Consider the following 23,578-nt stretch of genomic DNA (forward strand, 5'->3'; position numbering starts at 1 on the left):
GTTGGAAGGAGAACAGTGAAACGCAGCCTGGTCAATCATTCACTGGGCCTTCGTTTGAGTTTCTCTTTTCAGCTTTGATCTCTGTGCCCCGGCTGCTCTTGTGTAAGCCCCGGCAGCCACTCTGGGCTTTGGGCTTTCTGTTTGCAACACAGAGAGGCGGCAGGAAGTGGCTGTACAGCCCACTGTAGTGGCCACCTAGCCTTTCCCTTTGCCTGTACAGGCAAGAGAGACAAGAAAGGTGTCTCAGTGAGTGAAACGGGTTAAACCGTGCACAGGGGAAAAAGCTCAACGTCTCGTTCTCACCTATCTCGGCTACCGGTAAGTGACATCCACCATACCGTTTCCCACAGAGCCTGCGGCTTCAGTCAGCACCTGCGCTCGCAGCAGCAGCATCCTCACCCACGCACCGCCTGGTTTGACGAGGTCCCTCTCCCACCCCTGACAAACCTGCCTGCTATTTAAAGAACCCAAACAAACAGGGCAGGGGAGGAGGCAGCTCCGGGAACGCATCGGCACCTCCCGTCACGAGAGCACAGCGCGGCCACCTCGCCTGCCGTGCCCACGGGTGGCTTTTCTCCCTTCTAGTGCTCCTGCGACGCCCGCGGGCAAAGCGGGCGGGGAGAGGCAATCTTCCTTCCTCCCTCCCCCGCCCGGTTTAGGGGGTGCCGGGGCGGCGGCGGGGGGAATCCCGGGCAGGCGGGGCCGGGCGCGGCTGAGTCAGTGCGGGCAGGGGCAGGAGGAGGAGCCGCGGCGCCTTAGCCTTCGCGCCGGCCGCCGCTCGCTGGCTTTCCGGCCATGAGCCCCCCGGCGGCGGGGCCGGGGTCGGGGTGGTGGCCGGGGCCGGGGAGGGCGGGCGTCGGTCGCTGAGCCATGTCGCGGGCGGCGGGCGGCGAGTGCCGCAAGGATGCGGCGGGCTGGGAAGGGGAGGACGGGCAGTGCGACTCGGGCATCGAGTCGCTGCGCTCGCTGCCGGGCGGGAGGGAGACTCCCGCCGCCGCCGACATCCCCCCCGCCGCTGCCGACATCCCCCCCACCGCCGCCGCCGAGACCCTCGCCACTGAGACCGCCGCCGAGGAGCGGCTGGACTCCAGCTACGGCTCCGGCGCCCTTGCCGAGGCTCTGGCCGGGCTGCCGGCCGCCTGCCGGCCCGAGGAGCCGCCGCCGCCGCCGCCCGAGGGGCTCAGCCGGCAGCAGCTGGAGGCGCTCACCTACGTTTCGGAGGACGGGGACACGTAAGTGACAGCGGACTCTGCCCTCCCTCCATGCTCGGGGGAGGCTTGCGAGCGCCGGGACACACACCCCCCCAGCCCCAGGCTTGGCCCCTAGCAGCCGGCCGGTGGCGGGGAGCCGGTGCCTAGAGATAAGCCGAGCTTTATCTGCAGTGGTCCCCAGCCCTCGCCCGAGGAGCACCCGTTCAGCCGGGCTGGGAAGGACTCCCCGAGTCCCTGTCCTGAGAGTCTCCCAGATTGCGTTGCACGCAGATGCTCAGCAGCCTGGCGTGGGTTTGGGTGGGTGACCAGTGGGGCATCCGAGCTGGGTCCAGCACAGTGAGCAGGGAGAGGCACTCAGGGCAACGTGGCACAGGACGGACCTGCCATTGGAAGCCAGCTTCCACTTGCTATGGGACTGCTAGCAACTAGAAGGTGGTGTGGGAGCTAATCAAGCCCCTCCAGCTGCCTCTTCCCCAGAGAATGCAACGTTTCCTCCCCGATGGGGAAGGCTTGGCTGCGTGAGGTGGTGTGTAAGCAAGACCAGAAACGAGATTGGCTATGCAGGGCAAGACCTTGAGATGGCTGTGTCAGGGCCACAGACCAAGCAACCCAAGAACTGTTTGTTCTCAGGTGGAAATCGCCTTGCCTTGCCAACCCGCCTGCACAGTCGTGGCTTTCAGCACAGTTGTGACGCACTCCCCACTATGGGGCTGCCCTCGTGAGCCTCTGACGGAGACAAGTGTTTCTCTTAACTTGGGGGGGGGGGGGGCTTCCCACATCCGTAATGCCCTCTTAAAGGCAGAGGCATCACGCTTGAGGTATTTGGTTTGGCTTCTGGTAACTGCCTCTAGCTAATCACGGCTCTTTCCTGTAGTACATTCCCTCAACGGAAGGTTTTCATCACAAGTGCACACACGGAGCATGAGCAAAGCATGCTCGCAGCTGAGGAGGGCAAAGCTTTGCCCCAAACCCAGACTGGAGCTTAATACTGAGTAATGGTGCAAGAGGAAGAGAAACTGAGAAGCACTAAGACGAGCGCGCATGTAACTTCAGTCGTGGGAGCAGCAAGGAGGCTCTGTCCTCGCCTGGCAGAGCACATCTGATTCTGAGGCTGAAGATGAGCTGGGAGCCAGCCCCAGTGTTTACTTCCTGGTTAGGAAGGAGCCTGTGCCTCTGCTAATTAGTTCATTAATGCTCACTTGTGGGATCTGCCCCGAGGATTGGTTGGAAGTCTCGCAGCAAGCAAGGTTAGACTAAACCCAGCCTCCCACGCGCTCCAGCCGGGCACCTGGATACTACTTTCTAGTCCTGGCCTATCTACAGGCTGGCTCTGGGGCTCCTTGGCATGGAGGAGCTTCACCGCCTTTCCCAGCTGTAACACTAGAGCCGAGGTGCCCACGGAGAGAGAGCCAGGGCTCTTTTAAGCAGAGCTGTGGAAGTAATGCCTCAGAAAAGCCCCCCGGGCTAGCCCGTCGTGGTGTGCCCAGGGCTTCCTGCTTGCTGCTCTTTAGGGAGTCTGGTAGATGCAGCTGCTTGGAGATGCTTTTGCAGCTTGGGGCTGTTTTTGTAAGGTGGCTGAGCCCTTCGCTTGTCAGACTTGCTTGGCCAGAGCCTAACACAAGCATCTCATTAACTAGGGGAACATTAATCGGTGGTGCCTTGGTTACTGTAGGCACAAGAAGCTCTCAGAGAGCTCTCCAAATGGTTGCAGTCGCTCTTCTGTTTTCTCTCGCTTGCAGTGCAATTCAGAACAGGAAATCTGTAAAGAGGGAGGGAGCAAAAAGTCTGCTGGCGGTGCAGCTCGTACAGCTCTGGGCTGGTCGTGTCCATGCAGGAGCCGTTTTCCTAGGATCTGCTCCCAGCACTGTGGGGGGAAAAAAACCCACGCTATTCTTGTGGTGAAAGCGGGGAGGCTGTGGATTTCTGCCTCTGCTATTCCTGTCTCTCCTCCTGACCCTGCGGCAGAGGTAGGCGGCATTTATATTTAGAAATGCTGAACATCCACCGCTCCGGTGGATACAAATGCAGACTGCGAGAGTGCCCAGCGACTCATTGAACTGCCACCGGTTTTGTATGCAAAAACAAGTCGGGGCTGATGGTAATGTTAAAGTCTAAGGAGCATTTGCTCATCCAGTGACACAAGGTCCCCAGAGAAAAGGGATCAGATGGCCAGAGGCTTCACCCCTTTCATCCAGCCAGCCAAACCCATCAACTTCTTTTCATGTCTGTCAGCAGCACATTTCCTTGTGTGCCTTGCTTGAATGTCTGCCACAAAACATCTCCAGGCCGAGAATTAAAATCATACTATCATTATATTTCAGAAGACTTGGGCAACAACGCTTTCCTGTAATTGTAATTCTGAAAATACAGAAAGCTCAGGGGTTTTAGCCGAGTAGTTGCTGTTTCCCCAGCCGCCCTGGCTGGTACCGAGTGAAGAGGAGCACCGGGCTTACATAAAGGGAGATGGCGGAAGTCTTGGTTGCCCATCCATGGCTCCCCTGGGCTCGCCCACCCGTGCCACCTCGAGGTGTCCCTGCCAGGGGGGCTGTGTTGGTCAGCTGACGCTTGGGCCGGGGGGAAGTGTACAAGGTGGAGGCAGAGGCTCGGAGCATGTGCTTGGGCGGTTGGAGTGTCCGCAGGATCTTCCCTGGATACCTGCCTGCCTGCCTCTGCGGGAGAGGAGCGTTAGCCCAGACAGAGTGAAGCAACGGGGCTAAAACTGGCTCTTCCCGTGCTCAGAAGGGGTCCCGCTTTTGGAGGAAGGAAATTGGCCAACAGGGGAGATGTGGGTGTGATGGACAGTGAAATGTGTGGGTGCCGTCTTCCAGGAATTGTTTGCAAAAACCTCACCCCCCCCATGCTGCCCCCATGCCACTGGTGGTCCCTCTGCCTCGGGGAAGTCAGAGCTGCAGTAATGGGGCTACAGCACATCAGTCCTTGAGAGGGAGAGCGGCAGAGCTGGCGCGGCAGGAGAGGTCAAGGACGAGGAACAGGCAGATGGTGGATGCACTTGGGGCAGTGGTACATATCCTGCTTATTCTGCGGCAGGGTAGAGAGCAAGCCCTGGGCGCTCAAGCAGTCTCCTCCAAGCATCCGTCTTTTCCTTGTGAACCAAGTGGTCTCCTCCAAGCATCCGACTCTTCCATGTAAACCAACTCCTTTTCTGCTGAATTGAGTCCCGATGGGACTGCTCTGTGTGGAAGCGTAGAGAGGGGCTTTCCAGCTGCAGGCATGGCTGGCTCAGAGCAGGCTGCAGGCAGCTTTATCGCTGTGCCCCGGCCTCCGGACAAGCCTAACCTTTGTTAGGATTTACTGAGGAAACCCCCTCCTTCTGGCCTCGCCGGGCAGATGCGTTAGTCCAGCGTCCTGGGAAAGGGGTGGGATGGGACCAGCTCCTTCAGGGTGGGATGGGATCACCTGTTGTGTTCCAGCACAAGGGAAAACCTCCTCATTTGCTTGGGCTTAAGGCAGCCTCTGCCAGCTCTGGAGAGGCAGAGTTGATTCATCAGGGTGGGAAACTAGGCTGAGCTTCCTCTCTCTGTTCTCTATATATTCTGTCTGAAAACACTTGAACACATGCTTCCCTTTCTGCCCGTGCTGGTCCGTGGGCCACGCACTTGTTTATGCCGTCGGTACCTGATGCCACAGTGATGGGCAGCTGGGTCGAGTGCATAGGGTCTTGCTTAGGGCCCTCTGGCTGTGCCGTGCTGCGGAAGGCTGGGGGCTGCGCCTCCGCAGGAGGGTGGCCATCTTCTGCATGGGGGCTCCGGATGCGGGGGTGAAGGTCGGGGGTCCCCAGCTCAATCACGGGAGGGAGGTCTCGGCCTCCTTCAGATGGAAAATGGGACCGAGTGGTTTTGGTTGGGTGCGTGTTTCGGGGAGGGAGGGGAGCAGAGGAAGCCTGACTTCCTCCTTCCACCAGAGACAAGTGCTGTCCCGTCTGATGATAAGAAATCACGTGCCAGTGATTCGTGGGCTGAGATGCCTTAACAAGGGCTTGGGGACAGTTAGTTGAGTAAAATTGGGGCCCCACGGGAACTGATGTTCTGAGCTCTTCTCCGTGTGATGGTAACCAAGGGGCCTTCCCCGCTGAGCCCTTGCCCGCGTGGGTAGGCACTGAGCATGAAGGCTCATCTTGCGAGGCCAAGGGCCACTTAGAACCATTCACCAGTGCTTGCCAGTTGTAACCCCCTCCCCCCATCTCGTGTAGCCCTGTGCCCAAGATCTTCCCCGTGCAGGGGAATGGAGGTTGTCCCCCTTCCAGGGGGGATGTTCCCATTCCAGGCTGCCTGCCGTCCAGTGTTCCTGCTTGCTCAGCGTGCATACCCCTGCATCCCAGCATGTGTGCCTGGGGGAATGTTCGGTGTGTGACATCAAGGGAAAGACCACTGTGAAAGAAGAAAAAAGGAGCAGGGGACTGGAGAGACACAGTTTTAGGAGAAGGATTAAAGATTAAAAGTGTGCAGAGAGCGCACGTGCTTGCTGGTCAAGCTGGGAGCCCCCCGCTCGGCTGGGCTGGGCTGTTGCCGGCTGCCCAGCAGCAGAATGGCCATAGTTAACAGGAAGCAGGGATGCCCTTGGTTTTTCCAGGGGGGGCTTTGGAAAGCTCCTTGCCTGATTGCCAGGGGAGTTTGAGTCCATCCTGCGTTGCTCCCTAGTACACCGCCATTGTGGGGCAGAGAAGAAAATGAGCCTTAATGTGAGGCTGGCCGGAGGGAGTAGGGAACCTGCTGTGTCCAGCATCCCGTGCCTGGACTCATCCCTTCCTCTAGGCGTGCTCAGGAGTTTGGTGAGCAGGGGAGGGCTTGGTGCCCCTCCAGGCGAGGGCGGGCAGCTCTGCACAGGCTCCTTTCGGATGCCTCAAAAGTTGCTGGCTGCCATAGGGGTCACACACATACAGCCTTGGCGTAAGGTGGGTAAGTCCTGGCAGCCCTCTGAGACCATGCAGGCAAGAAGAGATTTCCCCCCACCCCCTCCCCCTTCGGATGACTTCAGCCTGGCCTGGAGGAAGTTTCTTCAGACTTTCCACCTGCATACGTTTGCCTTGGAGCTGGGGAGAGGCACAGGGAACTTCAGCACAAAGGAAGGGAAAGAATGGCTGGAAATTTCCGTGTCCTGGGGTGGAGAAGCCTGATGCCAGGCTGTAACAGATCACTGGAGGTGGGGAGGGCTTCAGATCCTTGCACTCTGTGGGCAGGCTTGGCTACTGCTGGGAAAGGGTTGAGCTCAGCTAAATTAACAAAGAAAGTTTTGATTTCTGTTGGTTTGGTTTTTTTTTTTTTTTTTAATACAATGTGGATAAAAGAGGAGTCAGACGTGACTGTGTAGGAAGAGAGGCTGTGGGTTCTGAGCTGTGAGAGTGGTTACTGGGTGCCTCTCAGTAAGCTGCGTGGGATGCTCTCTGCGTCCCGGAGACGGGAAGCCCCTCTGACTGGGGCAGATGCAGGGCTGAAGGGGTGCCCTGAGGCCTCCTAGACCCACGGCTGGTGCCTCGTTAGAGGAAAATCCTGAGGCAGCGAGGGTATGTGCACGGGGCTGTAAATGATTGTTAGAGTGTGTTGTGCAGGCTCTGGCGAAGTCCAGGCACTGTCCTCTTGCAAGAGGCTGTTCTGACCCAAAGATATCTCTGTGTGTACGGAAACCGTAGAGCGTATTTTCCTCCTGATGGGCAAGAATGGGAATTTGCTTCATTTGAAATAGAGTTGCCACGGCCAGTGGACCTTTCAGGATGTTTACTGCTTTTATTGCAATCATTCGTTTCCCTTCTCGGCCCATGTCTGTGAAACCAGTCTGGAAATCCTCCTGGCACAGGCTGACCTGCTTTCTGGCTTGGCTCATCCCTGCAGTGATGGTAGTGCAGGACAGACCCCTCGTCTTGCAGGGGCCAGTCTGCGTGCATCTGGTGTTCGGGGTTTCTGCAATCCAGGACCCACCCGCCCACTCAGAAATGGAGCGAAATGCTCAAACATGTGGGTGGGTGCAGAGTCTAGAGGATGCAAGGCCAGGGGTGCAGTGCGTGGGTGAATGGGGCCACCTTCATCTCCCCACCTCCTCCTCCCCTATCTCACTAAAAAACGAGGTGCCCACAGCCCTCTCGCAATGCCTCCCCTGCCAGTCGGCCCCCAGCACCCCTCATCCAACAGCACATGGACCAGATCAGGGGGGATGAAGCCAATGGCTGGAGGGGCTTTGCCCAGGGAAGGGGAGAAGAAACCTGCAGAACAGGAGGCCCAGGGCAGGAGCAGAGGACGTGGGGGATCAGCCTACAGCCGGCTGGGATCTGCTGCTCCCCTGGAGCTGCCAGAGGGCAGCTGGCACAGTTTTATGGAGCCAGACAGCATCGCATTAGTATGTGGGGAGGAAGGGAGCTGGGCTGGGCTGGCGGAGGGCTGCAGGGCAGGACGGAGCTGCGCTTGCTGAGCCTGCTGGCAGAGGTTCATGCTGATGGCTGAGGAAGCGGTTAGCAGGTTACGGGGCTGGAACAGGAGAGCAGGGTAAGCGTGGAATTCCCCTGCTGTTTTCCTCCTAGCCTCGCTCTGCTCTCTCTCTTGCTGCTGGGGCCATTTCCTCCCCTGAACAAGTTTCTCTTGTGTGAATTGTTTGCATGATTTCCTACTGCTCCGCTCAGCCAAAATAAGGAGCCAGGAGCAAACTGTTCCCACTGCAGACAGTGACCTTATCTAGAGAAGGAGAAAAATTTGTCAAAGCAAATTCTACTGAATGCCGAGTCCCTTGTCCTGTGTGCTTCTGGGGTGAGATAGTGAAGGGAGAAGCTGCTTTGAGGACAAAGTGTCTTGCTGCACGGATGGGGGGGATCTGCACGGTCAGCCCCTTTTCTAGAGGGAGGGAGGAGGGTAGCCAGAGAGCTGGTGGGACTTCATCAGTTCTGCTTGTGTGTCAGAGCTGGGTGTCACCCTTACCCTTACTCCTTGCCCCCAGTTGCAGGCATCCTCAGACACGGACGTTTTTCCTACCAGGTGCTTGAAGTCACTCAGAAGCCTGGGAGATGGACAGCACTGTGGAAATGGGTGTTCTTCTGTGCCTAAACTTGTACCACCTTGGGCATGGCAGTACTGAGTGTTCAGGCTGGGGGACATCCCCTGAGACGGCCCTGACCCCTCTGCTCCGGGATCGTTACCGCTCTGATGATGGGTAGATCACCTTGTGCCAGGAATGCCCTGTGCCTGTGGGACCTTTGTGATTTCAGAGCACTAACGAGTCCCCTTGTGCCAGGATGGAGCTGGTGAGCAAGTGGAAAAGCTGAGAACGAGCCCAGCAGTCTGTACTCCCAGGCTGGCCGCGTTTCCCCTGCCCACAGCTCCTCCTTCCCTTGCCCTTTCCAAAAGCCCCCCTGGGCACACACACTGCCCCCCCACTGTGTCAGGCAGAGGTAGGGGGCCGTGGCTGGGTGACGAGGGGTGTCTGGCAGCGAGCGTGTATCTCTCCATCACCGTGCAGTGGCTGTGGGCGTCAGCTGTGACTGCTGGATGCCAGCATGAATGAGCCTGTCAGCATCTGGACCTTGCAGCTGCCATGGCAAAGAGAGGTGTGCTCGTGGCCTTGGCCGGAGGAAAGTGGAGATTGGCACGATGCCTGCATCTCAGCTCTCCTGGGCGCAGGAGGTTCCCTGCGTTAGCAGGAGACAGTCCTGATCCCTGGTTGGCATCGCCCCCCATGGCACAGAGTCCCTCGGTGCACACGTGCTCTTGGTGGGCTCACCCCAGCCCGGTGGCTTGGCTGCGATTCCCCTGAGCAGCTCACAGCTCTCGCAGGCGTTTCAGGAAGCTGAGGGCTGGCAATGAGGAAAGCGGGGAACGAATGCAGAAATGAAAGCGCAGGAGGAGGCTGCGCCCGGGTGGAGAAGGAAGAGGGAGGCGTGGGGGAAGTAATCCTTCAAAGCAGGCACGTCCCAGCTTCAAGGTGAAAGCCTGAGCTGTGGCCGGGTGGGGATGGTCACCCCCATCACCTCCATGGCATAGATGCCCAAACTTGCTTGGCATCAGCTGAGCCTCGAGCGCCTCCATCGCCTCATTGAGCTGCAAAGCCACCCAAGCCAGGAAGAGCGAGGTGGCAGAGGGCTGCCCGGGGTTTCCACCTCCCCTGGGTGACTGCCCCACTTGTCCCCACATGACAGTGCGGCACGGTGTGGGTTGTGGCAGAGGGGCTGGGGGGATTCCTGGGGGCGTGGGGGCTGGCTGCTGTGGGACGCGACCCTGAGCGCTGCTCTCTCCCCCGGGAGCCCGGCGTGGCTCTGGAAAGTGAAAGCTGCAGAGGTTTAAAGTTCAAGCCGTATTGCCTTGGAAAGTCCCCTATCTGAGCGGTCTTATCTCTGCAGTACCTGAAGAAGGCAGATCCCTCAGCCTCCTGCTGCACGTGGTGCCTGGGAGTGGGTTTGGAGAAACGGGGGCTGTCCCTGCAAGCGGGCAAAGGACACCTCAGTGCAGGTGCCACTGCTGGGACCGTGGGCCTGATGCAAAACACAGCAGGGAATCTCCCTGCCAGGATCATACCCAGGCCAGGGCCAGCAAGAGTGTGCTGAGGCAAGGGGTATTCTTGCAGCAGGTCCTCCAGCTCTGCCCCTTGCTCCTGCCCCCAGCTAGCCTGGCCTGGGCACCTTGGCTGTGCCCTTGCCCCATGGTCCACTGAGAGCCGCCAGACTCTGCCCGTGGGGCTGCTCAGCCCCAGCTCACAGCCCCCTCCCCTACCCCGGGGAGCACCGGCGGCGAGGGGGCACCCCATGGCGGTGCGTAGGCAAATGTGGGTGGCCTCTCCTTCCAGCGGGGAATTCCCTGCCGTGACCCGGGGCTTCCCCGGGGATGCAACCTCTCCTGTCAGCCTCTCTCCTGGCAGCAGGGTGAAGAGGAACTGGCTTTCTTTTCCCACCAAAGATGGGGCTCAGCTGAGGTTGGCCAGGGTCCAAGGTGCTGGCTTAACCCTCAGGCAGCGCTTGGGAGGAGGTGGATAAAGGACATTTTGGGGACTGGCCTCTGTCCACAAGCGTCCCTGCTGCAGCTGGTGAGAAGACAGCCCCAGCCCCGCTGCTTTGCTGGAAGACTTTAAGGTCAGGTCTTGCCATCTCGCCTGTGGAGGGATGCTGTCCATCCCCTATATTGCAGGTGCCATCCCAAAGCTGGGCTGTCTGGCAAGCGGGTTTTCTTTTCAAGGCTGGCACAGCTCTCGCCCTCCGTCCCTTGTCCCTGCCCACCTCTGCCAAGCAGCATGGGTGGCAGGAGCTCGCTTAGAACCCGGCCTTTGGTTCAGAGCTGATCGCTGCCAAAGATAAAAGCCACCCAGGGGCCCCAGCGCAGCAGCGAGGAGGTAGCAGGAGGTTCAGCTCATGCCTGCCATGCTCTGCAGAGCACAAGCTGCTGCCCGTTCCTCGCTGCTGCCTGCCGTGGCCCAAGGGGGCCGCCCTGTGGCAAGTGGCCAGTCCCTCTCCACAGGAGCACAGCAGGTCAGTGGAGGGGATTGGAAATTCCCTCTCGGCTTTGCCTCCATCACGCTCTGACCTAGCTGGAAATAAAACCTCTCCTTGGGCTAGGGGACTTCAGGCTGCTTGGCCACCCCATGGCCGTGGGGGCCACAGTCCTGAGGATGTGGGCTCCCTGCTAGCCACCGAGCTCTGACGGCCACACCTCTGGTGTCCCTCTGTGCCGGTGGGCTGCATGCTAGCCCTGCCACAGCAGTGCCGAAAGGGAAGGATGTGGCGGAGAGAAGAGGAAATTGGTGAGGGCCAGCAGACCAGCTGGCACGGGCACTGTGCCGCGCAGGTGATCTTGGACCAGTGCCGGGCTCCTGCCTGCCTTTGGCTGCCTGCCTTCATGGAGGGGAAAGCAGAAGTGCGGTGTGCAGCCGGCAGTGGGGAACTGGAATTCCCCAGGCAGCTGCCAGAGCCCGGACATCCATCCACAGCCGCCAAACCCAGCCCTCGGGCTCTGTGAAATGCTTCCCAGGCTCTTTGGACCCGTCCCAGTTGGAGGCTGGTCTTTGGGCAGTGCCGGGTCCGAGCCCCACGCATGCTGTGAGGTCCGAGGGAGGACTCTGCAGTGCTTGGCGGGGACAGGAGAGTCCATTCCCTGCGGGGATCAGGGCGAAGAACTGCCCTGGGGAGCCTCAGACCATGTTCCTGCCTTGTCCTGCTGCTGAGCTTCTTTGGGGAGAGGGCAGGATGGAGGAGCTTTGAGCTGGTGGGAAGGGAAGGGAAGCAGAAGAGGCGGGAAGGTTATTCCTCCATGCAGCAGTGGAGGATCTCTGCTCCTCAGCATGGCGCTCAGGACTCTTTTCTGGTTTTTTTTTTCCTCCCCTGTCCTCTTTATTCCCTCTGTAGATTGGTTCACCTAGCCATTATCCACTGTGTCCCAGCTGTGGCACTCTGCTGCATTGCTCACCTGCCCAGAGAGGTGCTGGAGATCCAAAATGATCTTTTCCAGGTATGTGGATGTGATAGGTGGAAGATGGGAGGAAGGGAGGTGCCACAGGCTGCTCCCTGGATAGATGCCCAATCCATCCGCCCTTTCCCCGGGACTCCCCCCCCCATAATTCCTTCAGAGCGTGGTGAAGGTCCTGTGTGAGCAGCCCCTTTTCAGGGAGGGGAAGAAGGATGTGGGAGATGCCCTGAGAGAGAGATGTGACAGCTCCCAGCACCGGAGGGTGAAGAGGGTGAAGGGGTCCTTTACAAGGCCCCAGGACGTCGCAGACAGACGCGGAGGGTGGAGCAGGCATAGCTTGGATGTGGCAGGGTAGATAACCTGGCCCCATGAGTGATCCTTGAGCTGAGGCGGATGTGGGGCAGCAAGTCGTTTGCACCCCCCAAGTGTCAGCCATGCTTAACCTCGGGACAGGGACAGGCTCCTGCGCAGCAGCCTGCCCGTGCCACCAGGCTGGCTCCTGTAGGCTGGCGTGGTTCATCACACTTGGTGTCCTCTGGGGCATTCCCCCGCCCCCCCGGGCTTTCCTAATTTCTGTCCCCACCTCCTCTCTAGACGCCGCTCCACCTCGCCGTGTACCTGGAGCAGCCCAGCGTGATCCAGGCGCTGATCCACAAGGGAGTGAACCCGGGGCTGCAGGACCGCAACGGCAACACCCCGCTGCACCTGGCCTGCCAGCAGCAGCGCCTGCAGTGTGCCCAGCAGCTGCTGCAGGCATCGGCCCCGCCGCAGGGCACGGCACAGCCCCACGGGCAACAACAGGACCTGCAGCTCCAGAACTGGCAAGGTGAGACCTGAAGGGCAAGCCTGGTCGCCCAGTTGGGGCAGAGACCATGCGTTGTGTGTGCAGGGATCCGGGAACACCAGGGATGGCATTCCTCAGTGTTGTCCAGGCTGACTGTGGCTCTCTCTCCCGTCTCTCCAATCCCAGGCTTGGCCTGTCTGCACATCAGCACCTTGAAGGGGAACATCCCGATGATGTCTCTGCTGCTGGAGAGCGGTGCCAACATCGATGTTCGGGTAAGGCTGGGCATAGGTGCAATGTCTGGGTAAGGCTGGGCACGGTGTGTGGCTCCCTTGGGCACCGGCCTCGGGGCAGGCACTGCTGTTGGGCTGGGAGGCACTGAATTTTGAGGGAGAAGAGAGGAAAGGTCCTTGCGGGGCTCTTGGGTGCCATGACAGAAGTCGGGTGGGGACTGCACTCTACCAAGGATGTGCGGGTGGGTGCTGCAGGGCCCGTCTGAGGGGACCCCGCACCCATGCCCCTGTGGTCTGTGGGTTGCAGGAGGGCACGAGCGGGAAGACGCCATTGCACCTGGCCGTGGAGTGCCACAACCGCAGGGCTGTCCAGTTCCTGCTGCGCAACGGGGCGTACGTGGATGCCCAGATGTACAATGGGTGCACCCCGCTCCACCTGGCTGTGGGCCGCAAGGATGCCGCCATCGCCGCCATCCTCTCGCACTCCGGGGCTGACACCCTGCTGAGGAACATGGAGGATGAGACAGCCCAGGACCTGGCCGATGGCAACGATGATGTGAGTCTGTGGGGTTGTATGGTTTGGGGGGAGCTCCTAGGGGGAGGTTCTAGCTCTGCTTGTCCTCCCCTATAGGGTGCAGGCGTTGGCTCTGGGGGTGCATGGGGTGACTGCTTGTTGCCTCAAGCCCTAGGGAAAGCCCAGCCAGGGTTTCTTGGCACTTCTGTGGGGAGGTGAGAGGCTGCAGGGCCGGGGGGGAAGTTCTGGGCCCCTACCCCAGCCCTGAGTGGAGACACGACCCTGGATCCTTACATCTCTGCACCCTTGGCCTTTGCAGCTCCTCGCCTTGCTGCCCTTTGATGATCTGAAGATCTCAGGGAAGCCCGTGGTGTGCTCTGAATGAGCGGCTGGACTCCTTTGGCCCGTCGGGCTGCTGCCTCACCCTGCGCTGTTGCCCTGCTGCCCGCTGGGACCTTGCCTGCCTTCAGTTCAGCGGGAGCAGAGACACTTTGGGAGACGTTATCATCCCTCCCTTTCCTCATTGGAAAAGTTTTGTTGCCCTCAGGCTGCCTTCTCGGAGGAAAGAAGGTGTCGCTATGAACACTACACACGGGAGGCTTTTCCTGTAGTATTCGTGCCCTGCAGCAGGACTGAATTTCCCTTCCTTGATATGGGTCTGACCTGTGGGGGTCTCCAGCTTACCCAGGGAAGGAGCAAAAGAGGACCCCTTTTCACGCTGTACGGTGGACGGAGCATCCTCTGGCACCCCCAGACGCCGTCAGAATAAGTGTGGGGTGAGAGGAGTTAATGCTCACTCTAATAAACATTTGTTCTTGCTGTGGGCGCCTGAGGTCTCATGTGATCTAACCCCCCCGCTCCCCCTGCTGAGTGGGGAGACTGAGCATTACCCCGGGTGCCCGGGCATGTGAGGGCTGCAGGGGCTTCCCCAGCCCGCCCGCTCCCTCCGGTCCTCCTCCCTCCCTCGCACCGCAAAAGGTGAGCCGGACCGCAGGGGCTTCCCCACTTGCAGAGCCTTTCCAGTGCTGGGGGATCACAGCCTGGTGCTCCGTTCCTGTCCTGAGCCGTCCTGCCGAGCGTCTGGCATCGCGGCTGAAGACAGAGCATGGCAGGTGCTGGAAGACCAGGTGGTGGATCCCTGCTTTTGCTGTCATGCCTGACATTTCGCTGCCTTACCGTGCCGTGGTTTCCTCTTCCGCAAAGAGGATAGAAAGATCCTGCCCCATCTCCTGGCTTGGGAGGGTGTTAAAAAACTTCTTCCCTGGGTTTTAGATTTCCCCCAGGCTGAAAGTGGCGGAGACAGCAGGGTTATCTCCACATCCCTTCTGTGGTTCAGCTCACCACCCTTCCCTGCCCCCTCTCCAAGCCAGAGGAGCACGTGCGACACATTGGGGAACCAGCAACAGAAGGTGCTGTGGGAATGGAGACAACCAGTGCGCCTGACCCTACCTCAGCCGGGGAAATTCCCCACTTGCTGCCTGGGAGCAGCTGCTATTGTTTGGGGCAAATCCTGGATGGCGCAATCGCCCCGAGATCCTCTGGAGTGAGCTTCCTCCTCCCTTCTTGGAAAGACAGATAGCAAGGGAATGCTGCCAGGAAAGCGGCATGAGTTCCCCCCGGCCACTCTGGAGCTTGCCTGGTCTCTTCAGCAGCCCTGGGCTGGATTGCTCCGTTTCTTTTGAATCTTTGCCTCCCACCTTCTGGCAGGGCCTCGACCCTGTGGCAAACAAGCCATATTCTGCTCACGGGCCTCGGCCAGCACCGGCCAGGAGCATGTGCCCCGTGGGGCTGCCTCCTGTGCCACCTTCGCAGGGGGCGTGGGGCACTCACGGGTGGCCCAGAGCAGGAGCGATGGGCGCTGCAGGAGCATGGTGGGGCCAGGGCTGCAGCTGGGTGGGAAGGGGAGGGAAAAGGCAGAAGCAACCACCTGAAAGGAGGTTGTAGCGAGGTGGGGGGTTGGTCTCTTCTCCCAAGTAACAGGCGATAGGACCAGAGGAAACGGCCTCAAGTTGCACCAGGGGAGGTTTAAACTGCATAGTAGGAAATAATTCTTCACGGAAGGGCTTATCAAGCATTGGAACAGGCTGCCCAGGGAAGTGGTGGAATTGCCATCTTATTTAAAAGATGGGTAGACATGGTTTAGTGGAGGTTTCGCCATTGTTAAGGTTGATGGTTGGACTCGATCTTAAAGGTCCATTCCAGCCTAGACGCTTCTATGGGTGAGCTGCGCTTTTTTATTTTTAATTATTTTTAAATAATTATTTTTTTTTTAATAAAGATGCCTTGTAACACGTTACTGGGTGGCCACCTGGTGACCGCAACCGGCCCTGCAGCCTTGCCTGGTGGCCCAGGCTGGGGGTGCGGGGCTACCGTCCCGGGGAGAAGGCCTCATCCCGCCCCACCGCCCCCCGGGCAGCGCCCCTGTGTGCCCGGGGAAGGGCGGGGATTTACCGGCCCCTTCCCGGTGCAGAGCCCGCCACCCGCGCCGGCCCGACTCCCTTCCTCCCGCCGCCGAGACACGCGTGGGCGCGGCGGCCCCTCAGCCGCGGGCCCTCCGGAGCGACAGGGGGCGCTGTGGGGACTCCAGCGGGCTAGAGTTCCGCCGCCGCCGGGAGCGGAGCGGAGCGGAGCGGAGCTGAGGGGGAAACCGGCCGGCAGTGGGACCGGGCCGCAGGTGGGTAAGTAAGGCCGGGGACGGGGAGAGCGGGATAGGGCCGCAGCCACCCCGCTCGGCAGGGGTCGGGCGAGGGCCGCCGCCGCCGCCCTGGGGACGTGGCGGAGCTGGGGGGCGGGCGTCCCTGAGGTGGTGGGTCGGTTGCCGGGCGGCCGGGGCAGAAAAGCCTTGGAGCGGGCCTCTCCTCAGCCCGGGGCCCGCCAGGCCCTGCCCGCGGCGGGGGGCGCGGAGGCCGCGCCCCCCGCCGCGGGCAGGGCCTGGCGGGCCCCGGGAGTCCCTGGGCGAGGTGGCTTCATGTAAGGGGGGAGCAGTAGCCCGAGTCTCAGCTCGGCTCCCTGGGTGTTCTGCATATTCCAGACTATGGCTCCTTTCATGCCCGCTCAGCTCCCCCCCCCCCCGCCCTCTCTCTACCTGTAACACTGGCCTCCCTGTTCCTTCCCCCCCCCCCTCCCCCCGCCCCGATCATGGTCGGGGGAGGGCAGAGCCTGCTGCACTGAGTCAGCTCTCGGGGCCTGGGAATTGCTAATGCAGGCATAGAGAGAGCCATTGTCCCTCTTCTTCACGGCCGCTGTGGGAGAGCAGAGCTGGGTCTCCGACCGTGGAGGGTAAAAGACAGGCACAGTGGAGCCAGCTGGCCTTTCGGTCTCTCTCGTCAGGTTGAAAGGGAGACGTGGCCCAGGAGTGTGGCAACCCGCCCTGCGGCTTGTGTCTTGACTTCTGCAAAAGCGAATGGCGTTCCGGCACCCTGCTGCGATCAACCGGGGTTACTTAATACGGGCAAACGCGGGAACATCGGGGCAGCTTCAGGCCCAGGTGCCTGCACCGAGCATTGTTCTTGCATCCTGCAGCCTGCGATGGTGCCCCTGCAGCAGGAGAGATGACAGGGGTGGAGGTGTCAAACTGCCTTTTCTATAGTGGAGAGATAGGGGGGGAACAGGAAGCAGGCACAGAAACCCACCCCCAGCTGTTTGCACTTCTCCCAAGGCTGGGAATTTCTGTGTCCTTTAAGTCACAGAAGGGAGATTTCAGGGTGAAACACAGCCTTGGCTTAGGTCAAGTTGTTGGACTCCAGGGTCCTGGCCACAGCAACTGAGGATAAAAGCCCCTCAGGTCTTTCCCAAGGGGACAAGAGGTTGGTTGGGAGGGCTTGTTGTTCATGAAGTGGCAGGGGACTTTCTTGCCTTTAAAGGTCTAAGTTTGTGAGTTTCATGTGAGGGCTACTAGACGTCACAGCTATATTATGTTGGGGCCAGGTACACCTCACAGGGCCTAAATTCCTGTGACTTGGGTTTTTTTTGGGGAGGGGGAATTAACATCTCTGTCCCTTTGTCACAGGAGCCCAGAGCTGCTTCTGGTGCAAATTTATGTAGCCAGCCCCACCTGGCCCCCAAGACAATCTTGAGGCTTTTTTCTACTGGAGAGACTGAGGCAGGCAGGGATGGAGCATGGACCAAGAAAACCTCCTACCCTGATGCAGGAAGCTGAAGCTTGTTGTGCGAGGGGAGGATCCAGGTGGTCTCAGGTGTAGGAAGTCCTTGCCAGCTTGCTCATTCTGTTGTTTTCCTGGTGCTCTTGTTCTTCGCATGGCCCCTGGATATCACAGGTTTGCCTCTGTGAGGGAGGGGACAGTGGAGGGAAGAAGTCCTTCAGGGAGTATTAAAGCTGTTTTAAAGCTGGCTACGTCACCACCTTAGGGCTATACCTGAAGAATATCAGCTGTAACTTATTGGATAGTCCTGGTAAAATCCCAGCCAGCCAGCTGGTAGGAAAGTTCCTTCCCAGCCTTGCTCTCTGGCTGTGTCTTGCCAAGCGGGTAAGCCCTGGTAATTTCCTCTGATCTGTGGGGAATGCCTTGGCACGCTTCCTTACAGGGCTGCGTGGGGAGGTGGGGGAGGTTGGTGGCCTGAGCCCTCCCTGGCTCTCCTCCACTCAGCTGGTGTGGCTGGAGGGGGAAGCTCTGAACCTTTTGGCCTCAGAGGAAGGTTGCTCTGGCCACAGGCTTGAAACATGAGCTGCTAGGTAGGAGTTGCTTTTTCAATGCAATGACCTTTTCTTTTTCCACCCAGGAGCTGTGCTAAAGTTTAACCTAAAAAGGTGAGGTGTGAGGTGCTCCTTACATTTGGAGCAAGGACGTTGTCAAAACCAGATGGTTACAACAGTGTTCAAATGCTCTCTCCATTCCTGTAAGTCCGAGTTTCTAAGTCCACGTGTTCCTAAGCCAGAGCAAACACCCTGAACAGAAGCAAATATAAATGTCTGTCGTGCTCTTAAACTCTAGAGGGCTTTTCCTACTTCACATGCTGCCATCATCGCTGCCGTGGGATCTGAGTGCTGCCTGCTGGTGGGGAGCAGGCTGGGTGGCACAGGCATGCGGAGCGAAGCTGGCCCTGTGCCGGTTGCTGCAGCCTGCCTCTTCATCTCTCTGCAGATTTTGCCTTCCCCTCATGCTGGCTTCCCTCCCTACCATGGCTGCTGCTGAAGAGATCCCCGCTGCCCTGCAGGAGTCTTGGGGGGACTTCTGGCTCTTCCGTTTCTTTATTAATGCTGCTGGCTACGCAAGTATTGTGGTGCCGGGATTCCTCCTCATCCAGTACTTCAAGAGAAGGAATTACCTGGAGACAGGTAAGGGCAGGAGCTTCCCTTCCACATCCTGCCTCCTTGTGAGCTCTCCACACCCTATTCGGCACTGACTGGTCATTTCCCTGACCTGCCAGGAGCAAGCCGCTCGCAGAGCTGCATCCCAGACCCATCTAGGTGCTACCCTGAAACATATTTCTCTGAGGGCCCTGCAGCAGCAGATGTGGAGGCTTAAGGAGGGAGGCTTCATCTCTCAAGCTGGTGCGGCTGTGGTTAATTCTGTCTCTATGTTCTCTTACCCCCTTCAGGCCGAGGCATTTGCTTCCCTGTCATCAAATCATGCGTGTTCGGCTCTGAGGTGAAGTCTCTACACCAGGAGGATGGCTCCCTGCCACCCCGAACAGAGCCCACCGAGTCCTCTACAGCCCGACAGATCTTCAAGCTGGTCTTCTGCGCTGCTGGTCTACAGGTAGGGGCCCTGTGCATGTGTGCCTGGCTCTGGGAGCAGGAGGTGGGCAGCAGGTTTGCGGCTGTCAGTTTCTTGAAGACCAAGGATGCAGTGCTGTCCTTGATCAGGGCAGGGCTGGAGGCTGGGACACAGACTCTCAACCAGGATAGCCCACCAGGGCTGCTGGGTCACTTCTAAGGGCTGTGGAGGTCATCCAGGTTGGGACCTCTTGTCTGTCCAATCGCAGTCCTCTGCAGCCACGGATAGGGAAAATTCTGTGATTCAGCAGATTGTTAGGGCTGCTCTTGTCTGGCCCTCACCTCAGAGGAGCAGATAGTTGGAGCCTTCTTATCACCCAGGCTCTTCTCTGGTTCACCTCCTGAGGCTGATGCACCCTGCCTTGATGGATTGCATTCAAATACTGGAGACAAATACTGAATTCAGCTACAGATAGAGAGGACTTTTTAATCTTCGTTTCGCTAAGTCTTAGCTATAGCCAGAACATCATTAGGAAGGGCAGCTTTTTAGGTCTATGAGGATTAAAAATAGAAATGTGGGCATTGTGATAGTAAAAACCCACACATCCCACAGCCAGCAGAAGACACCCACTCTCTGGCCTGTTATCCCAGTTCATCCAGACTTGCTGCGGGTCACCACCAAGTCCTTCCATCTCTCTGTGCCTCGGTTTCTCAGGAGAGGTGGTGTGGTGAGAGAAAGTCTGTGTTACTTCTGTGAGGGGCTTGGTACTGTTGCACCAGAAGTAACGGAGGTTACAGCCAGAACAGTGATCATCCCTGGAGGACAATTTTGTCTGCTGGGTTTGAAACCGGAATTGATTTGGATGGAAGAACTGGGCCTAGGGAGCTGGAAGTGAAAACCAATGCAGAGGCCACTGGGAAAACAGCCAGGACTTGCCGCGGGGAGCTGGCACTAAAACCTCAGCTGTGCATCAGTAATGTTCCCTGATCCTGTCAGTCTGGTTCAACAGGGAGCTTAAAGCATAACTGCTCACTGTACGCCAGGATGTTTGCTTTACGGGGCTCACTGTATGCCAGGATGTTTGCTTTGCAGGCCTTTCTCCCCTTGGAAGAGGCTGTAAACTGAGCAGGTTATGTTTGGGACGGGATGTTCCTGGTTGTAACCACATGGTACACTGGGTTCCCTCAGATGGGTGGAGTGGGGGGTGGCCCTGTCTCCCAGTGTCTCAGGGAAGCATTGTCCTGCAGAGGATGAGGCAATGCTGGGGCAAGCAAGGGGTCTGTTCTTCCCGTGGTTGCTTGCAGCTGCCATTGCGGGTCCTGACTCCCCCTGTGTTCCTCCTGCTTCACAGGCCTCCTACCTCACATGGGGTGTCCTCCAGGAGCGTGTAATGACAAGAACGTATGGTGCCACCGAAACAGACCCTGGTGAGAAGTTCAAGGACTCCCAGTTCCTAGTGTTCATGAACCGCATCCTTGCCTTCACGGTGGCTGGTCTGTACTGCGCCCTGACCAAGCAGCCACGCCATGGGGCTCCTATGTACAAATACTCTTTTGCCTCCCTCTCCAACATCCTCAGCAGCTGGTGCCAGTATGAGGCACTCAAATACGTCAGCTTCCCTACCCAAGTGCTGGCCAAGGCCTCCAAAGTGATCCCAGTGATGATGATGGGCAAACTGGTGTCGCGCAAGAGTTATGAGTACTGGGAGTACTTGACTGCTGCCCTCATCTCCGTGGGGGTCAGCATGTTCCTGCTCTCCAGTGCTCCCAACAGGCATATGTCCACCGTCACCACTTTCTCAGGCATAGTCCTTCTGGCTGGCTACATAATCTTCGACAGCTTCACCTCCAACTGGCAGGACGCCCTCTTCACCTACAAGATGTCTCCTGTGCAGATGATGTTTGGTGTCAATGTCTTCTCCTGCCTTTTCACGGTAGGCTCGCTCCTGGAGCAGGGTGCCTTGCTGGAGTCAGTACGCTTCATGGCCCGCCACTCAGAGTTCATGGCCCACGCTGTGCTGCTCTCGGTGTGCTCCGCCTGTGGCCAGCTCTTCATCTTCTACACCATCAACCAGTTTGGGGCAGCTGTCTTCACCATCATAATGACACTCCGCCAGGCTTTTGCCATCCTCCTCTCCTGCCTCATCTATGGGCACACTGTCACTGTCATGGGCGGCCTGGGTGTAGCCGTTGTCTTCATGGCCCTCTTCCTCCGTGTCTACGCCCGCAGCCGCATGAAGAAGCGCAGTAAGAAGCTCCCGCCAGGGGACAGCCCTATACAAAAGGTCTAAGGAACTAGGGCCATGGCATTTAAGCCATGCCTGCTGTCCTGCCTCCACTCGGGAGTACTTGCTTGATTTCTGAGAACCTGCTGAGGAGCAGGGTGGGGTATGGATAGGCTGGACCAATGACTCACTTTTCCACCTGCTTTTCCTGGGGAAGGGGCTGGAACAAGCCCAGGGAATGTTCTGGGCTGCTGCAGCTTCAAACCTTTCCATTTGCCTTAATGGGTCAAAGACTTTTAGCCAAGGCACGGGCCTGGGGGCTTGCATCCTGGGGGAAAAAACAGTGTGGGGCTGCTGGTACTCCTGCCCCACCTCTGTCTTGTGGCTTCTCTCCAAAGTCACCGATGAACAAGCGAGCCCTTTTCCCTGGCACCGTCATGCCTCTGGCTAATGCTCCTCCATTTCTGTCACTACTACAGAGCTCAGCAGGAAGAAAGGTAAACAAAACACTAGCTTTCTTTTTGAAACACCTTCATGTGAGGCAAGTCCCAAGATGAGCCTGTCCCAAGACAGGGGAGGTCTCAGCCCCCCTCCCAGGAGCTGCTCCAAGTAGGACAGGCACAGCTAAGTGAAGGACTCCCATCCTGTCCTACCCCAGGCCTGGGATCTGCTCTGGGGGCGGCACTCTGCAGTGAAAGCCAGTACCTCCGAGTTTTATTTTATCAGTTCCTCGCCCCTGCTCCAAGACACTTTTCTTCACTCCCTTCAGCCCAGGCTGATTTTTATGCAGAGACTGAGGCTGGCCGGTACGGTTCCCAAGGCTTGCTGAGTTGTTTTAGGTTGCTTTTTGGTTACATCCGCTGCTGTCACAGGCCAAAGGCTGCACTCGCCAGAAGCTCCGGCATCACCTCGGGGTGTCTCAGTGCCACGGTTTCTGGGCTTTGTAGTTGCCATTCAGAGAAGCACAAATAGCCCCTCTCCTTCCTGCCAACTGGAGGCACCGGCCCCAGCTTTACTGGGGCTTGGCCAGAGCCCCACTGTGCCTGGAGGGCTGAGAGATGGGGCAGAGCCTGCTTGCGGTGCCTTGTTCCTGCTCCACGGGCAGCAGGGGATGGAGCGAGTGGGCACCTGCTCCCCAGGCAGCAGGGGGTGGAGCAGTGAAAGCTGCTCTTCCCCAGGAGCCTGGGTTTTACTGGGTAACACTTTTCTCCTCAACACAACCTGACTGACAAGCCAGCAGGTTTTGGTACTTTTGAAAGGCAACTTTTTTTTTTCCTCTTTGTTTTATTAAATTAAAAATATGCTGCATATAGTGCCCTGAGGGTAAATATTCTTTTTAACTTTTATTTTTTTTCCCATATACCTGGAAGGAGGGGAGAGACTTCCCAACCCTTCCTGCGTCCCTAGTCTCTTTAGGACAGCAAAGCTATCTTTTCTTTCCAAACACAGGTGCCTCTGCCTTTGCCCAGGCAGGTTATCAGCCAGGGCTGGACCCAAAGCTCCAAGGCCTGACAGGGGGAGCACAGCCAGGTTTGGATCACTGGTGGGCAGGTGGAGGAGCTGTTAGCCTGGTTCTGATTTGGTTCCTGGGTTCTCTGCTTGGGCAGCCACGGTGGGTGTAGCTACAGCCCGCATAGCTAGAGAGAGATGGTGCAGAGGCTTGCTGAGCACCTGCCAGCCAGGGCCCTCCGTGATGTAGCACAGCCCTGGAAGAACCCGTCCTTTATGGGGTGCACCTGCACCAACACCAGCTTCACAGGCCACACACCAGAGCCAGTGAAGGCTTGGGGGATGGATTGTACATCCTGCTGGTACCTATTGGGAGGCCTGGTGAAAAACCTTGGCTGTAGGCCCATGTATTCTAGTCATGGTGAGGTCTGGGGTCAGAGACAGGACCTTAGCCTAACAGAGCTAGAGAAAGGGGAGACACAGGTGAGGGCTACGAGAGAAATAGAGGAGAAGACTAGGGACAGGAGCTGCTTATCACAGTGCTGAGTTAGCTGAGCCAGCAGGGATAACAGAGCTGGTGCTGAGCGCAGCCCAGGCTTCAGAGCACTTGGCTCTCCAGCAGTTCTACCTGTGCTCCTTCTCGTACCTCCAAGCTCTTGAAAGTGCCTGTGCAGCCTCACAGCACTTCATCCTGCCCCTACAAATTCCCCCAAATGTCTGCGCCTCCACCATCTGCTGACTGAACATGGAATGGTTATTTTTTCCTTTGGTCAAAAAAAATAGGTTGTCTGCTAGGTTAGGAATGGGATACCTCTTCTAATTTACATGTAGATCTAAAGAAAAAAATTATGAAAAAACAAACATTCTAAGTTAAAAAGAAAAATTGACTTTACTGATTCATTATTTGGCAAAGCTTTCCTATAGAAAGAGAAATCTTACTTTTAAACCATTTTTTTCTATTGTCTTAGTGAAAAAAAACCCTACCCTGAAGGCATTTGCTAGCTCAGCTCCAGCACTGACCAAGCAGCCTGCACCCAAACAGCTGCCACACTGCCCTGTGGTGCCTTGGTGTGCAGTGAGGGACTCCAGCAAGGCCC

General features: G+C 58.1%; 2 protein-coding genes across 6 annotated transcripts; both read left to right on the forward strand.

Annotated features, from left to right (window-relative positions):
• Positions 1 to 722: 722 nt before the first annotated feature.
• NFKBIE (NFKB inhibitor epsilon) lies at positions 723 to 13,951 on the forward strand. Its single transcript, XM_074579741.1, has 6 exons — positions 723 to 1,232; positions 11,539 to 11,641; positions 12,194 to 12,425; positions 12,570 to 12,658; positions 12,924 to 13,172; positions 13,450 to 13,951. Exons 1-6 carry the CDS (start codon positions 871 to 873, stop codon positions 13,513 to 13,515), a joined length of 1,101 nt encoding a protein of 366 aa, XP_074435842.1. The 5' UTR covers positions 723 to 870; the 3' UTR covers positions 13,516 to 13,951.
• Positions 13,952 to 15,695: 1,744 nt separating this feature from the next.
• Positions 15,696 to 22,348, forward strand: SLC35B2 (solute carrier family 35 member B2). Of its 5 annotated transcripts, none has more exons than XM_074579746.1 (4): positions 15,696 to 15,808; positions 18,233 to 18,426; positions 18,690 to 18,850; positions 20,160 to 22,348. In XM_074579746.1, the coding sequence occupies exons 2-4, from the start codon at positions 18,249 to 18,251 to the stop codon at positions 21,096 to 21,098; spliced, it is 1,278 nt and encodes a 425-aa protein (XP_074435847.1). In that variant the 5' UTR covers positions 15,696 to 15,808; positions 18,233 to 18,248; the 3' UTR covers positions 21,099 to 22,348. The 5 variants fall into 5 exon arrangements, with proteins under 5 accessions (XP_074435847.1, XP_074435848.1, XP_074435846.1 ...); XM_074579747.1 differs by having other exon boundaries at positions 15,735 to 15,804; XM_074579745.1 differs by lacking the exon at positions 15,696 to 15,808 and adding an exon at positions 16,342 to 16,409.
• Positions 22,349 to 23,578: the final 1,230 nt, after the last annotated feature.

Source organism: Larus michahellis, chromosome 3 (assembly GCF_964199755.1).
Source record: "Larus michahellis chromosome 3, bLarMic1.1, whole genome shotgun sequence".
Lineage (NCBI taxonomy): Eukaryota > Metazoa > Chordata > Aves > Charadriiformes > Laridae > Larus > Larus michahellis.

What these genes read in the sequence shown, in the direction of transcription:
- SLC35B2 (XM_074579743.1), top strand. Translation starts at nt 18,057, where the DNA reads ATGTCTGTCGTGCTCTTAAACTCTAGAGGGCTTTTCCTACTTCACATG. An exon ending in AAGGAATTACCTGGAGACAG is followed by an intron (nt 18,427 to 18,689) that starts GTAAGGGCAGGA and finishes TACCCCCTTCAG; the next exon opens with GCCGAGGCATTTGCTTCCCT. An exon ending in TCTGCGCTGCTGGTCTACAG is followed by an intron (nt 18,851 to 20,159) that starts GTAGGGGCCCTG and finishes CCTGCTTCACAG; the next exon opens with GCCTCCTACCTCACATGGGG.
- NFKBIE (XM_074579741.1), top strand. Translation starts at nt 871, where the DNA reads ATGTCGCGGGCGGCGGGCGGCGAGTGCCGCAAGGATGCGGCGGGCTGG. An exon ending in GTTTCGGAGGACGGGGACAC is followed by an intron (nt 1,233 to 11,538) that starts GTAAGTGACAGC and finishes TTCCCTCTGTAG; the next exon opens with ATTGGTTCACCTAGCCATTA. An exon ending in TCCAAAATGATCTTTTCCAG is followed by an intron (nt 11,642 to 12,193) that starts GTATGTGGATGT and finishes CCTCCTCTCTAG; the next exon opens with ACGCCGCTCCACCTCGCCGT.